The 17277-nt window shown below is 44.0% G+C and overlaps 1 protein-coding gene across 4 annotated transcripts in view; it reads right to left on the bottom strand.

Moving 5' to 3' along the window:
* The window catches only part of TEX11 (testis expressed 11), a 239213-nt gene that overhangs the window by 84948 nt on the left and 136988 nt on the right, over nt 1-17277 (bottom strand). For all 4 annotated transcript variants that reach the window (XM_068247619.1, XM_068247620.1, XM_068247621.1 and 1 more), the window contains 4 exons: nt 11071-11192; nt 7361-7446; nt 4599-4643; nt 218-258 (listed from right to left, as the gene is read on the bottom strand). In XM_068247619.1, coding sequence (XP_068103720.1) covers nt 218-258; nt 4599-4643; nt 7361-7446; nt 11071-11192 — 294 coding nt within the window. The remainder of the gene's footprint in view (nt 1-217; nt 259-4598; nt 4644-7360; nt 7447-11070; nt 11193-17277) is intronic.

Raw genomic sequence — 17277 nt, 5'->3', positions numbered from 1 at the left:
TAGTGAGGTACCACTAACAATCTGTGTTGGTAGGGTATACTTCATTTCTCATTATACTAAGGGAGAACTAGTATTAGAGGTGGAGACTTCAACAAGAGAATTTACTATTTCTTTCAATACCTATCTATTTTAATTAACATAACTAATGTAACTTAACGACAGTATGTTTGTTTAGGCTGGAGTTCCTCTTTAACATAAAGAAAGCATGAGCTCATACCTGTATTTAAGTATGACATTATAGTCTCTGTATCGACAACTCTGAAGAGACAAAAGTTATAATTTTTGTACATTCATACAGTACCAGCATTTTTTGAAGCATTTTACAAAGAAAGTTGAACAAATTAGATCACGTTCTGTCAAGCAGAGCTTCCCAAAATCCAATGTGCTTACATAATGTATTTAGGATATGTAAGTAAAACACGGCACTAGAGCAAAGTTATAAACAGAGGGAAAACAAACTCCTTACAGATTATTAAGGCCCCGTTCACACTGCACGCGTTGCCGTCCGGATTTCGGCAACGCGCGCAGGAGGCCAACACGCATGACATCAGACAATGCATATACTGCACTGTCTGATGTTCACACTGCATGCGTTCCGGACCAGTGCGGTCCGGGAACGCCTGCTGCACACAATTTTTACCAAAACGCGCGGCTGACCCATTCACTTTTAGTGAATGAGATCAGCCACGCAACGCATAGAAACGCAGATGGAATGCGTCCGTACGCGCTGCGTTCCGAACGCAAGGCCATCTGCGTTTCATGATGTGAACGTGGCCTTACTGTAGTCAAACCCAGTACACAAGAGATAAGAGTGCTGACACAATGGCCTCGATTCATCAAGACTTAACAATTGGTTAACGACAGTTCAGTAAAATACCGAATTCGTTAAGTTGATTTCAGGATTCATCAAATTTATCTACAGCTGTTAGCGAGCATTCGGTAATGATGCGTTAAAACGGAAGAAAGTGCAATTCATGAAAATGATAGTGGGAGTGGTTTAGCGTTACATTTAGGATTAGTTATCTCCTTCACTGCTCTGTCGTTATTCCTGTCGGATCATTGCTGACAGAGAAGATGGAGCTATTTGAAGTGGTTATATATCAGCTGAGAGTGATTCAAAGGCACAGACGGGCAAGAATAAAGTCTAGAACCATATCAATGTCCAAGAGAATAGATTTATTTGCTATAACAGGACATCTGCATTTCTTTTGAATCATCTTGTAAGAGAACACAGGCAGTGCCAGGGTTAACTAATTTGCTAGCTGCACTATATATTTTTTAGAAAAGCCTCCTATCAAGCCGAAGCTGGCGAAATTGTGGGATTGTCCCAAGCCACTTCCAGAATCCTGGTCCAGGTGTTAAGCCTTATTCAGAATGTTGCTATGTAGTGTTCAAATGACTGCTTTTTACCCACAATTCCATGGGAATCTTATGGCCTTGTGTTAAATTACCGCTGTAAAATGGAAACATTGACACGGTTACCAAATGGTTACAGAATTGTTATCAATATTTTATCGAATTCACACCGAATGCGGAAAAACCTTGATGAATACAACTAGAAATCGATAAACTTCGAATTCGGTAATTTAACAAACTGGAAAAAGTTATCTCAAAGACAATGATGAATCGAGGCCAGTGTGACACAATTTTTCCCAGGCTTTGCAGTCTTATAGTTTAGCAAATGCAGAGTAAATAACAGATACTCCCCAATCATCCTGGATTTTGTGATACAATCTTGCTTTCAGACAGTAATCTCAGCATCCCACTCCTTCGGCCAATTTTCAGTGAGCCCCCAGAGCTGGGCGTAGCTAAGAGGAAGGGGATATGAGGTGGGCAAGCCATAAGTGACCATGGGTCAAGAAGAGTTAGGTCATTTGACAGTGCTGGTTGGACTGATTATGGCAATGGCAATTATCCTGGGCTAGCTGCGGAAGCAGTTAGTGTACCTACCGACCTGGTGTAAATGGTGGCTGTTACGGTGGTTTGTTGTGGTTTAACAAATAATTTGGACAGTGTCATGGACTTGTAGGATATGTTTTCTATTCGTCCCCATATCATGTTTAAAATAGCTATGGGGTTATGTTTGTAAAATGTATGCATTATTGTAATAAAGTTGTGGCCTTTAAATTCCAATGGAGTGTCACAGTATTTTTGTTAGTGTGAGAAAGGTTGCTTACTTGTTGGGCCTACTATCTGCCTTAACAAGAAGGTATGCTACTACTCTAGAGACCAGTTTTAGTTTATGAAAGGTTTTTCATTTGTTCTCTTTTCTTTTTTTATGCAGTCTCCTTGCAGACCCCTCTTATCCACTCATGAGTGGCCGAGTCAATGGAATAAGAGTTGGATTGATGGATCAGTCTTACTGTATATGCACATTGCATATTTGTTTCTTTTGAAAATGTTTGACTCTAGATATAGCATGGTTTACTATATGATAGTTTGCATACTGTAATAACCAATGTACCAATGCCTCATATGAATTGCTACCAGGGAGGTCTTACCTGGTGAGTCCTCTAATGCAGTGTTTCTCAACATTTCATGGATATGTATCCCTTTTAAAGCCTGTGCTGGCCAAGTACCCCTGATATGGTAAAGAATCTCTCAAAAGTACCTCTTGATACAGATATATTTAATAGTAATACATAATAATCATTTCTAAACTGTTTCCAAACATTTACTATTACTTTTAATTAGCTAAGATACTAGTTTGGTTGTTGATTATATAGGATTTATTATTTTCTGAAATTATACATTTGTTTAACTTAATTAAATACATGGAGACCAAGTACCCCCTGAACCCATCAGAAGTACCCCCTGGGGTACATGTACCACAGCTTGAGAACCTAGGCTCTAATGCATAGTTCCCCAACCCTATCCTCAAGGCCCACCAACAGTACATGTTTTGCAGAAAACCACAAACATGCACAGGTGAGGTAATTAGTGTCTCAGCAGAGCTGATCAACTATCTCTGTGAATTTCCACACAACATTATTATTATTATTATTTTTTTATTTATATAGCGCCAACATATTCCGCAGCGCTTTACAAAGCACAATAAGACGACAAGGGGAACATAGATACAACTAACAAATGTACAGCAGAGTTCCAAGCAGCACAAATATTGTTACAAGAACAGTAAACATTAGGAGGATGACCCTGCCCTTGCGAGCTTACAATCTAATGGGTAGTGGGGGACACAATAGGTAAGGGGGTGGAGGATGGATGAGGCAGTGATTCTTTGCCTCTCATTACATTGTGACAGACAAGTAAATAAGGGCTATAGAATGTTATAAGCTTGTCTGAAAAGGTGTGTTTTAAGAGTGCGTTTGAAGATGTCCAGGTTTGGAGCATGACGTACAGGCTGTGGAAGAGAGTTCCAGATAAGGGCTGATGCTCGTGTAAAGTCCTGGATGCGAGCATGAGAGGAGGTGATCAACTTAGAGGCCAGGAGAATTTCTTGGGAGGAGCGCAGGTTGCGGGAGGGACAATATCTTGAGATTAGTGAGGAGATGTATGGAGGAGACAACTCGTGGAGGGCTTTGTATGTTAGAGTCAGGAGTTTGAACTGGATCCTCTGGGTAATGGGTAACCAGTGGAGAGAGTGGCACAGTGGGGCTGCATCGGAAGAGCGTGTGGAAAGGTAAATGAGGCGGGCCGCTGAATTTAGAAGGGATTGGAGAGGAGCTAGCCTGTTTTTTGGTAGGCCACAGAGCAGGGTGTTGCAGTAGTCTAGGCGGGAGATGATTAAGGCATGAACAAGCATTTTGGTGGCCTCTTGTGTGAGGAAGGGACGGATACGGAATATATTTTTGAGCTGGAAATAGCAGGTGGTGGTTAATGAGGCAATATGAGGTTTAAAGGAGAGCTCTGAGTCCAGTATAACCCCCAAGCAGCGGGCCTTAGTGGTTGAGGTTATTGGGGTGTTGTCTACCGTTATGGTTGCAATTGGTGGGGGTGTAGATAGCAATGGTGGAAAAATCACAATTTCTGTTTTAGTCATGTTGAGTTTGAGGAAGCGGGAGGACATGAATGCAGAAACGGCACGTAGACAGTCGGGGACTCTGGATAGTAGTGAGGACAGGTCAGGAGCTGCTGGTGGGCCTTGAGGACATGGTTGGGGAACACTGCTCTAATGAATCCCTGCGGATGATGAGCACAGCCATGTACTAGCACTCATGATGTGCTAATTAGTAACAAAGGATGCATATCTAAATCCTAGAAGCTCAGGTGAAGATTTAGAGGATGTAAATATACCGTCCTCTGTGCAACAAATAATCTAACACCACTGCCCACCTTTAGGAACTTTATGCTAAATGTGGTAGACTGGGAGCCACCCACATCTCTACTATGAGACAAATGTATTTCCTTGGTAAAGACAGAAAACTGGACAACCCATAAAATTGGCTGTTCAATTGAAATTATGGCTGTGAAATACAATGTCTAATTCTTGGTCATAATATAACATGACATAACCTAGTATGCAATCGAACCATAAACTCTAAATCAGTATACCGGTAAGTAAATGAGTTAGCACATGGGAAAGTGTTGAAACCTGAAAAAACACAAAACTGACTAACAGGATTCTTTTCCCATTTTACCTCTTATCTTTGTCTTCATTTAAAAGTGTCAAGCGCACCATACACCTACGAATAAATAATTATCGTTACTACAGAGACAGTCAATACTATATTAAGAACAGGGTGTGTTTCTGTTTCAATAGTCAAACTTCAATAGTTGTATAATCGGTATTATTCTAATTAAATACTAATCAATATTAGTTCATAGAATATACAATGCATAGACCTGATTCAAAAAATCCAAAGCATCACTTTTTCTGTTTCACAAAATTGCAAACTGTGATATATTTACTGAAAAGGGGGAGACAGACTGGAATAACTATGTACCAGCTTTCTTTAAGCCATGCTACTGTCAGCAAAAGACTGGGTTTTCTAGTCAAATTTGTATTATGTTAACAGCAATGGAACATCTAAGGTACAATTGTATATACACTCTAATGCTGGGCATACACCGGTGCGTCACCGCTCGTCCGCGCATGCGCGCGTATCGATTCCCGCTCATCCCCGCGGGCGCTTCTTATCAGCGCTTCATTTTTTTTCTATTGTCCGCCCACGGGGATCGAGCGCGGTATCGATCCGCCACGGTGATCGGACAGGTTGGATCTTATCAATCGAGCCATCAGCGGCTCGAATGATAAGAATAAACTAACCGTGTATGCCCAGCATAAAATAGGAACTGACAGTTCACAGACAACCTACAGTTTCTCTTGTGGAGCCTCTGAAGAAGCAGTTTGTGACTGCAGAACCCATGTCAGGGACTTCCACAAGCATTTAATAATCCAACAGTGATCACTGTCCTGGTTGATCATATATTTTCTGACTTTAAAACCGTAACTGTTAAGTTGTTTATGCAACCGGTGTTATTAAAGACCACTGCCAGTCCACTCCATAGCAGATAAAGTCAACTTTGGTGGCACTGGGTACTATTTTTGTCATGTATACAATAATGTTACAAACCACTAGTTTGAATATTAGGCAAAAATCATTTTCATAGTCTTCAATGAAGTTTGGTCAGAACTGTTAAAAATTGGAAAACACATTCAGAAACTGTTTTGAACCTATGGAATTCAGAAATGGTCAATTCCAGCAATCTCTAGTTAGATTTTTCTTTAATGCAGACCTGAATTAAAGACTTTGAGGCCCTGTTCACAGTGGTCAGTAGGGTTGCAGAATAATTGTGCATGTCGACTCACTGCCCATACAGTTCTATGGGGCTGGTCACAGTACTACGTTGTAAAGGATCACGTTATTCCAACTCGCTGCATGCAGGTTTTGTATTAAAGTCTATGTCCAATGTCATCACAGTTCACACTCATAACGTATGCATTATGCAACTGACCACTGTGAACCTAGCCTAAAGCACAAGATTATTTTTAAGTTTAACTACTTCTCCCCCACGGCCACAGGACACCCCAAGGCACACTACAACACAGGCTCCCAGGATCACAGAATTCAAAGATGGTGGTAGCTTGAATTTGATGCAGCAACCCCACTTATCAAAAATGTTAAACAATGGTGGAGGTAGTACAGTAGGTAATACTGTATTGATGTATTTTCTATTTATAATGCTCTAGATGCAATATGCAACATGTTCGGGGAGAGATTTCAGAATGTACAAAGGAGAAGAAAAACACAAATGTAATCCAGGCATGTCCGCATAATCATTGACTTTATATTCTCAAATATTCACTCTTATGACATAAAAATACCAGAAAAGCAGAAATTGTATACAGTTGGATGTAAGGGCTTAACATGGAGAACATTATCATAAGTGATGAGCAAAAACGTAACCAATGTGCAAATTCTGGTGAGCCGAGGGAGCCAGACCACCATCTTGTCCCCTAGTAAAACCCGGCCCTCCGCCGCTGAACTTGCTGGGGTGCTCCCCGGCCACCAGACCCCACTCCACTAATCTGCCCATCTGCATAAACCCATACGGTCACCTGCTTCACTGTGGGCCAGCCACCCTGATCCCCACATGGGTCAGCCAACCGCTCCTGCATCTTGTGCTGGCATCGCAAGGTCCTTCCACACTAAGGTCGACGCAGGACCTTGCAGCTGTGGACCCATCACAGCCACAAAGCCAGTCATCAGGGACACTAACCGGCCAGATTTAGACTGCAATCCCAAGGGATCTGACTCTCACTGCTCCCTCACCTTCTCTGTCTTTAGCTTTACCTCTCTCCCTTTCTTCTCCTCTCTCTCTTTCCCAGGATAGACTGGGGGACATCTGATTCAAGGTATCACTGAGGAAGCGTTTTGAGTGCCTAGATGGCAGTGGATTTCACCGTGTCCTTTCCCCTGGGTCCATTTTTCTACAAGCTTTGTACCTACTGTAGGATCTACTGTATGTATCGGCAGACACTGTATGTATCTACTGTATATCTATCGTACCTACTGTATGCTCAATGTACTATTGCGTTACTGTACCATCACTGACCCTGTTTGTGCCAAAATCAATTCCAGGTACAACTCAAGTTGGCAAAATAAATTCTGATTCTTGTAAATCCCAGTTCCTGTCAAACCAGAATATGCACACTGGCCAAATTTTGGGGGGTCTTTACAACTTAGAACATATCAGTATATCCTTATTGTCCATGTCTACTGTACAGCACTGTAAAAGATGATGGCACTATACAAATTAGTATTAATAATAATAATGCTAATATTTGTGTAACTGGACATATTTGTGATGTGACAGTGGAATATAATGTATTTTCCAAAAGATGAGCTGACAAGCATCTAAAATACACTATATGCACACGTCTCTGTGCAAAGGTTACCTGAGTGAAAGGAACACCTGCTGTGGATCCAGAGATTGCTCAACCACAAACTCTAGAGCTTTCATTGCCACTTTCCTTTGATTGTTCTGTAGATATGCAATACATGAATACTTTATGAACAATGAATAAAATGACCCTCATTTTAATAAAAACACTAATAAGTCAAAAAATATTTGTTGTAAAATGTTCACCTTGACACTGAGGATATAAAGCACAAAGTATATCAGTGACACAATTGGATGCAGCTGAGGGGTGCCTGAGGTACTCCCACCACTCAGTAATTTAACATACAAAGTAAAAATTCAGACTCCCCAGTGCAGTGAAAATGTCACACTTTCCACCTACGGCAGCACAGGACTCAGCAAATTCTCTGCACAAGCTCCGATGCATGATGTATAACAGGGCCGGATTTACATCTCAGGACCCTATAGGCACATACGTTCTGGTGCCCTAAACCCCTGCCCCTAACACAGGCCACACCCCTCGCATCACCCCGACTCCACCTCTTGTTAAATAAAACCACACAAGGTAATGCAGACATTGCCAAAAACAAGTAGAGAATACCAACAACATGAACAATTAACCAAATTGGGCTGATATTACCAACAACATTAAATCACAGGACATTATATTAACAAAAATTGTAATAAAGAGTTTCTACTCACAGGCAGGTAATAATAAATAGATTTTAGTGATAGGAAGGGGGTGGTAGGCAATACAGATCATCAGTTCCTTTGCAGATTGAAAGTGGACCAATCAGTATAAGCTGCAATGGCATTTGATTGGTCCATTTTCAATCTGTTGTTGGAGGAGAGGTTAATGACATCGGGGTACACCTGAACTAAAATAATGAAAAGAGGTTATAAAACTGCACCAGACTGCAAATTATATGTTAATAGCAGTCTATGCATAGGAGAATGATCAACATGATTAAAGTTAATGTGAAGCCATTTTTTTTTTGTTTTTTTTGTTTGATACTCGCCTAGGGAGAGAGAAGGCTCTGGATCCTATAGAGTCTTCCCGCTCTGCAGTCACCTCCATTGCACGTATTCAGCCATCTGGTAAACTACGTGCACTTTGTTGCCTCCAGGAACCCGGGGGAGGCTTTGGAAGCACTTGTATCCCCAAGTGCTTCTGAAGACAGGTGGCTCCGTACACGCATGCACTGTACAGAGCCATCTGTCTTCAGAAGCACTTAGGGACACAGGTAGTTCTGAAGCCTTCCCAGAGGTGCCAAATTCAAACAGGGGACAGCTCTGTAATAGGGACACTGTTAGAGCCTTCCCTCTGCATAAGTCAGTGACTTTAAAAAAAGAAAACTTAAAGTTTACCTGAGAAGAGGGGAAAGAAAAGATTTTTACATACCTGGGGCTTCTTCCAGCCCCCTCCGCGCAGATCGCACCCACGCTGCATTCCAAAGCCTCCTAGATCTCCCGGTATCAGCCTCATTCTCCACGGTCAGTCAGGCGTACTGTGCATGTGCAGCCCAGCCTCGTGCCTGTTGCCGGGAGCATTCTGCACCTGCGCAGTACTACTGCACAGGTGCAGAAAACACCCTGCCACGGAAACAAGACGGGGGAGGACGCTTGGCCGCACTGTGCCTAGGTCGACTGGCAGTGCTGCTACTGGAAGAACTAGGAGGCTATGGACCGCTGTGAGTGAGCGAACTCCGCGGAGGTAGCTGAAGGAAGCCCCAGGTATGTATGAAACTTTTCTTTCCCCTCGTGTCAGGTAAACTTTAACATTTGCTTTAATCATTATAAATATTAATGACATGAGTATGTGGCATCTCAGACAGGTAGTTAAATCAATACAAAATAAGTCAATCCAGGCAGCTGAATAAAGTGCCTTGTGCACAATTAATATGCCAAATAAAGTGCAGGAGATTGTAGGCAAGTATACACAAGGCTGAGTGAGTAGCCACTTACTCACTCAGTGCAAAAGCAAAAGAGAAAAAAACTCTGAAGAGAAGCATGGTGAAAGGAGCTGAGAGGGTTAAACAGCAACATGAAAGGAGCTGTGGAGGGAAGGGGGACTGCTGGAGAGGAGAGGTGAGAAGTCCGAGCAGGAGCAGCCAGCATGTGCAGAGAATAGAGGAGTGGAATGAGAGGATTCCTCTCGGAGGAAACTCACAAGGGACCAATTTGCTGAATGCTGAGCACCCGCACACCACCAACAAAGTTGAAATGTCCCTGCACACCGGAGCAGAATTTATGGCTGGCAAGAGGGAAGAAGGCAAGGGACAGAGCAGAGCGTGAGTAACGTAAGCGGCTAGTAGGTCACCTTTCACACATTGCTCCGCCTACTTTGCCTATATGTAAATCCGGCCCTGGTCCAGCCCCATGAGCACCGCTGTGTCCCTTGCCCTCCTCCCGAGTGCCTCCATTCGCATATTATCGGTCCCAGTAATCTGGCTCAGTCACGCTAGTCGGCTCTTCTGCACAAGCGGGGCCCCTCCGCACATGCGCAGAAGAGCCAGACTGGCACGGCTGAGCCAGTTACCGGGGCTGATTGCAGCCGAACAGAGGTGTCCTCGGGTGTCCTTTAAGGTAGTGTTCGCCAACCCTGTCCTCAAGGCCCACCAACAGTGCATGTTTTGTAGAAATCCACAGAGGTAGATAAGCAGCTCTGCTGAGACACTAATTACCTCATCTGTGCATGTTTGTGGTTTCCTGCAAGACATACTGTTGGTGGGCCTTGAGGACAGGGTTGAGGAATTGTGCTTTAAGGCACACATATAATGTAAAGGTAAACCGTAGTACACACAATAGGCAGATGGCAGCCATTGGAGGCAGGTTACCGGTCTGAAGCTGAGACACTAATTACCTCATCTGTGCATGTTTGTGGTTTCCTGCAAGACATACTGTTGGTGGGCCTTGAGGACAGGGTTGGGGAACTGTGCTTTAAGGCACACATATAATGTAAAGGTAAACCGTAGTACACACAATAGGCAGATGGCAGCCATTGGAGGCAGGTTACCGGTCTGAAGCTGAGACACTAATTACCTCATCTGTGCATGTTTGTGGTTTCCTGCAAGACATACTGTTGGTGGGCCTTGAGGACAGGGTTGGGGAACTGTGCTTCAAGGCACACATATAATGTAAAGCTAAACTGTAGTACACACAATATGCAGATGGCAGCCATTGGAGGCAGGTTACCAGTCTGAAGCTGAGACACTAATTACCTCATCTGTGCATGTTTGTGGTTTCCTGCAAGACATGCTGTTGGTGGGCCTTGAGGACAGGGTTGGGGAACTGTGCTTCAAGGCACACATATAATGTAAAGCTAAACCGTAGTACACACAATAGGCAGATGGCAGCCATTGGAGGCAGGTTACCGGTCTGAATGACTCCACACCGTTGAATGGAGTCAGCGTCTGCATGTGTGTCAATCGGAGGGGCTCAGGGAGGGTTTGGGACAGTGGGAGAGCTTGGGGGGAGGGGAGAGAGTTTACATGTCACTGCACGGCAAGGTCTACTGTGCATTTGGGGGGGGGGAGTAAGGCCCCTTTTTGAAATGTGAGCACCCCCCACTTAAGTGACCTCTGCACGGCCCTGCTTAGGAGTTCTGGATCACCATGAGTAATTTGTAACTCAGATTAATTTACAACATTTATGACAAATTTGGGGTACAATTTGCAAGTAGAAAATCTTTAAGATGTAAATATTAGAAAAAGGAAAATATCCGTTCATTGAGGAATCTTACCTTACCTCCAGTGCTATCTGTGCTGCCAAACTGAGCAGCTCCACAGCTGAATAGTTTTGATTGTAAAGTAATTTCTTAGTGTCTGCCTGCGTTGCCATCTTTCCCATGACGGAAACAGCATTTAAAGCTAAATCAGGAGTTAAATAGCACAGTGTTCACTGATGCAGCATTTAGCACACTCATGCAATATTTACTTTAAACCACCAGCAAGCAAAAACATACTCAAAATTATTATTATTATTAGAAGGCTATCAGCAGCACTGCACCCCTTGGTTGATTTGAAGAAGGAGGTGCCCGGGGCACGTTCGATGCGTATCTACCCCAGTAGATACGCATACCTCACAACTTTTGGAGCCAGGAAAAAGGGACACGAGACTCGACACTGCTACACCCTAATTCTACATTCACACTATCCTATAAAGTCTCTAGTGTCTAGGGGTTCCTCCTCCCACTCCTATACAGTTCCCTGGTGTCTAGTGGTCCCCCTCCCCTATACAGTTCTCTTGTGTCTAGTACTTATCCTCTCTATATAGTTCCCTGGTGTGTAATGGTTCCTCCCTCCCCCATATAGCTTCCCTGGTTCCTAGTGCTCTCCCACTCCCCATATGGCTTCCCTGGTGCTTTGTATTTTCCTCCTGTCTCCTCCATATGGCTTCTCCTGTGGTCTATAGCTTACCCATAATATAGCTTCCCTTGTTGCCTAGACTAGAGCTTTCCTCCTCTCTCCTCAATACAGCTGCCCTGGCATCTAGTGGTTCCCCCACCCTCCTTCATATGGCTTCCCTGGTGGTCTAGGGCTTCTCCTCGATTTGGCTTCCCTGGTGTCTAGTGTTTGCCCCCTCTCTTCTGAAAATATCTTCCATGGTATTCAGAGTTTTTGTCCCCCTTCCACCCAAATATATCTTACTTGGTGTCTAGTGGTTTCACCCCTCCCTCCCCAATATAGCTTCTCTGGTGGTCTAGGCCTTCCTCCCCAATAGAGTTTTCCTGGTGGTCTAGGGCTTCCCTGATCCCTCCTCATTACAGCTTCCCTGCTGTCTGGAGGTTTTCCATCTCCCTCCCCATTATAGCTTCCCTGATGGTGTTAGTAGCCCACCTATCCTGTGCTCCCTTAGCTCAGTTTATCATGAAGAGCACTGAGCACAGTGGTAGCAGTACTTTTCAAATCCTCTGCCAGTAATGTGCATCCATCCTTTCCACTCATCTTTCCCTCTAGTGCATATTTTTGTAGCTTGCAGTTAGAAGTCTTCTCAGATCTACTGTTCTGCATTTAATTAAAGATAAAAATGGCGACCACTGTTCAGTGAATATGTCTCCCAAGAGAGAATGAAAATAATACATTAAAACTATGATCTCTTTTAGGTACTGTAGTTTTTAGTATTTACAGTGATGTGGATAATATTCTGTAGCAGGGGGGAAAATAGGACTGTAGTTTGACTTTAACAAGCTGTAAGTATAGACATCTCACGCTAAAGATTCCATACTTACATGTACATTATAGTACTTGACATACACAAAGTTTCGCTATACAAAGAGATGTATCAGAGAAAGCAAATCACTGGCTATAAATAGGTGGTGTAACGAAAAATCCGCATTGCCGAATGGATTGCGGAAATATGGTCGCATCCAGTCCGGCAAGCGGACATTCCAACGCGGGATGCGGAAATTCGTCCGCATCCGCTGCGCAAACATGTCCGAGCACTCTGCTCCAAACTCACCAGCATGCTGCTCACCAGGGCTCTGCCATCTTGCCTCTAGGGGGTGCGCGCGCACGCCAGACACGCCTTTATACTCTTAGAAAGCATGTCAGCTGACCTGGAGGTCAGCTGACATTTTAGCCTGCTCTGATTGGTTGCTGCCTGGGGTGGAGATTTCTCTCCCAGGCAGTATATAAGGAAGTGCTTTTCAGTCACACTTCGTCTGTGTTTGCGATACCCTGTGTCAGCACTCAGACCTAGTCTGCCTTGTATTGAGATTGTGTTATATATTGGTTTATCGCCAATATATACACATATTATACTGTCTTGATTTATCGTGTATGATTCTGTGCCTGTCTTGACTACTCTTCTGCTTCCTGATTCTGTACTTCGCCAGCCTGTACCGTTATCGACTATTGGCTTGGTTTCCGACTATTCTCTTGTCTCATGTTTCTGTACTGCTGCCGCCTGATCTGTTGCCGAACCTCATTTTGTCTGACCTTTCTCCCTTCAGTGGAACGTCTCCCACTGTAGGGTTCTATCAGAGGCTTGCCTCTTTGAGACGACCGCCACTAGCAAACCCTTGCTGCTAGAGGCTGAGATTCCTCCACTCCGTCCTTTGGAGGATCTCACACACAGGGTTCCCATTCAGAGGTAACCACACCTCTGAGGAATTACTGTGTGGTGGACTTGTATTTACGCTGTATATTATTGTTGTCTGCTGTTCCAGCTTGCCTGGAGGTTGTATCTCTGTGCACTATAGAGATACTCGATTGTACCAAGCACCCTCTTGCTTACGATTGTACTGTGTCACGCTATACTTGCATTATTGGTGATTCTGCAGATCACCATATAATCAGGTATAGTATCTGCATTATTGGTGATACTGCAGATCACCAATAATCAGAATCTGTGCTTGTTGACACCAATCGTTACATAAACACAGACCAGAAAGAAGTAAGATGGAGGAGGTGGTAAATCAGCTTCAAACCGTAAGGGCAGAAGTAGAACAGCTGAAGATTACTGTGACTGCACAGCAGGCTCAGATTACTCAGCTGACTGAGACTGTCCGGAGGCTGTAACCACCACTTAACGTTCTACCTCTCCCGGCTCCTAGTGAGCCTAAAATGAATATTCCTGAGAAATTTTCAGGCGCTAGGGCAGATTTCCAGAACTTCCGCCACAGAGTGTTATCTTACTTTCAGATGAGACCTGTGTCCTCGGGAACCGAGGCCCAGAAGGTTACTCTCATCAAGACTCTCTTGCATGCAGACTCCCAGACTTGGGCTTATGGCTTACCTGATGAGCATCCTGCCCTTTCTTCTGTCCAGGAGTTTTTTAAGGCCATGGCGGTCATTTACGATGATCCGGATAGTGCTGCCACAGCTGAACGTAAACTCAAAAGCCTTAGACAGGGACGCAGTACAGCAGAGGAGTATGCTTCAGAGTTCAGGAAGTGGGCAGTCTCCTCTAGATGGGAGCGGTATGCACTCCTGGATAAATACCTAGATGGGTTGTCAGAGGCAGTCACTGATGGTTAGTCACCCAGAACCCAAAGGCCTAGATGAGGCTATATCACTATCTATTAAAATAGATAGACGTTTGAGGTACAAAAAGAAGGGCAGGTACCCTATGTACTCCAGGGCTTCAGGTGCTTGTAGCTCGGCAGCAGCAGAGACTGAGGAGCCTATGCAGCTAGGCCACAGGCGCCTTACGGAGGCTGAGAGGTCAAGAAGACGCAAAGAGGGTCTCTGCATGTACCGCGGAGAAAAGGGCCACATTGCACAAAACTGTGGTAGGAAGTCGGGAAACTCCTTAGCTTAGGTGTGGTTGGGGGTACCACCCTAAGCGGAGTAGTTTCACCTCCTAAACAAGAAAAAATATTATTGCCCTGCTCCTTAAACTGGGAAGGGCAGAACTTTCCTACCACAGCATTTGTGGATTCTGGGTCGACTGCTAATCTTTTAGATTTAGGTTTTGCTTTTAGTTTAAATATCCCTGTACTTCCGGTAGAAAAACATTTGTATGTTACAGCAATCGACGACACTCCTTTGCAGGGAAATTTCCCACTGTGCCAGACTCCTCCTCTCTCGCTGCAAGTAGGAGCCCTGCACAAGGATATCATTCAGTTTTTTGTTTTAAAAATGTCTATCTCTATGGTGATATTAGGGTTACCTTGGTTACGATTACATTCTCCTCAGTTTGATTGGGGGAATGGGCAGTTGACTACTTGGTCACCTTATTGCTCACAGCAGTGTTTACAGAGAATAGTCTTGTGTTCTACTAAGGTTCAAGTGGAAGGAGTACCTCCACAATATCAGGAATATTCTGATGTCTTTTGTCCCAAGGCAGCAGATCAATTACCCCCCCCCCATAGACCTTTTGACTGCCCTATTGATTTGAAGCCAGGAACCATGCCTCCCAGGGGTCACCTATACAACCTCTCATCCCCAGAAAAATTGGCCATGGATGAGTACATCCAGGAAAATTTACAGGAAGGATTCATCCGCCCTTCGAGATCTCCTGCAGGGGCGGGATTCTTTTTCATTCAGAAAAAGGATGGAGGTTTGCGCCCCTGTATCGACTACAGGGGTCTAAATAAGATCACGATTAAAAATCGATATCCACTACCGTTAATCGATGATTTATTTACACAGGTTCCAGAGGCTTCTGTCTTCACGAAGTTAGATTTAAGTGGGGCCTACAATTTGATCCGTATCAGGGAAGAAGATGAATGGAAGACGGCATTCAACACTCCCAAGGGGCATTACGAATACTTTGTGATGCCCTTTGGGTTGTGTAACGCTCCTGCAGTCTTCCAGGAGTTTGTTAACGAAATCTTCAGGGAGGTACTGGGTCACTTTGTAATCGTATACTTGGATGACATCCTAATATTTTCTACAAATCTCACTGAACATTGTCAACATGTTAAGTATGTGCTGAAAAAAATTAGAGAGAATCAATTATTCGCTAAGTTAGAAAAATGTGTTTTTGAAGTAAAGGAGATTGCCTTTTTGGGATACGTTATCTCCACTACAGGGTTGTCCATGGATCCCAAGAAGCTCTCTGCTGTAAGGGAATGGCCACAACCATCTAGGCTTAAAGCACTTCAGAGATTCTTGGGATTCGCAAACTACTACAGAAAGTTTATCAAGGGGTTCTCTTCTGTGGTATCTCAACTTACCGTACTAACTTGACTAAGAAAGGGGCTGATGCCTCTCATTGGTCAAAAGAAGCATGTGCAGCATTTTCCTCTCTAAAAGAAGCTTTCTGTTCTGCTCCCATATTACGTCATGTGGATGTTGCTTATCCATTCATAGTGGAGGTGGATGCCTCGGAGGTTGGAGTGGGAGCAGTGTTGTCTCAACGTTCAGGACTTCAGGACAAACTTCATCCCTGTGCTTTCTTTTCTAGAAAATTCTCCCCTGCCCAGAGAAATTATGATGTTGGGAACAGGGAATTGTTGGCCATTAAGCTTGCTTTTGAGGAATGGCGCCATTGGTTAGAGGGGGCTGAGCATGTAATAACTGTATACACAGATCATAAAAACCTACAGTACATTGAAAAGGCTAAAAGACTCACCCCCAGACAGGCTAGATATGCTCTCTTTTTCTCCCGTTTTAATTTTATAATTACGTTTACACCAGGGAGTAAGAACGTTAAAGCAGACGCCCTTTCTCGTTGTTTTGAACCTGAGACTGCTCCATCTCCTTCCCCAGAGAGTATTCTGTCAAAAGAGATCATCCTGGCAGCCACTGAAATTGTTGAGGATCTTGTAAGCCTCTTAAGCCCTTTCCAGTTGGAAGTCCCAGAGGGGAAACCAGAAGGGGTTCTATATGTTCCTTGTCTCTTGAGTCCCAAAGTATTGCCGTTGTTTCATGGAAACAAGAATGCTGGACATCCTGGCATTACCAGAACCCAGGAATTATTGTGTAGATCTGTCTGGTGGCCATCGTTACAACCAGATTGCAGGGAATTTGTTAAAACCTGTACCATCTGCTCCAGGAGTAAACCCTCCAGTCGGAACTTTACAGTTTCTGCCCTCCCCTCAGGAGCCATGGACGCACATTTCCATGGACTTTGTAGGAGAACTTTCAGTTTCTGTCATATGGGTAGTCACTGACAGATTCAGTAAGATGGCCCACTTTGTGGCTTTGAGTGGTTTCCCTACTGCTCAAAAGTTGGCAGATCTTTTTATTCAAACCATCTTTAAATTACACGGTATTCCGGAAAATGTGGTCTCGGACAGAGGGGTCCAGTTTGTCTCCAGGTTCTGGCGGGCATTCTGTAAGGGGATGGGTATGTCGTTGTCTTTTTCATCAGGTTACCATCCGCAGACCAACGGTCAGACGGAAAGGATCAATCAGTCCTTGGAACAGTTCCTGAGATGTTATGTGGCGGACGCCCAACATCAGTGGGCGGATTTTTTACCATTTGCAGAATTCGCACATAACAATCTCAGGAATGAGTCCTCTGGTTATGCGCCTTTTCAGATAGTCAATGGGAAGTTCCCCA

This window comes from Hyperolius riggenbachi, chromosome 8 (assembly GCF_040937935.1).
Source record: "Hyperolius riggenbachi isolate aHypRig1 chromosome 8, aHypRig1.pri, whole genome shotgun sequence".
NCBI classification, from domain to species: domain Eukaryota; kingdom Metazoa; phylum Chordata; class Amphibia; order Anura; family Hyperoliidae; genus Hyperolius; species Hyperolius riggenbachi.
Note: the sequence above shows the minus strand (reverse complement) of the source record. Positions and strands in the feature narration are given on the sequence as shown.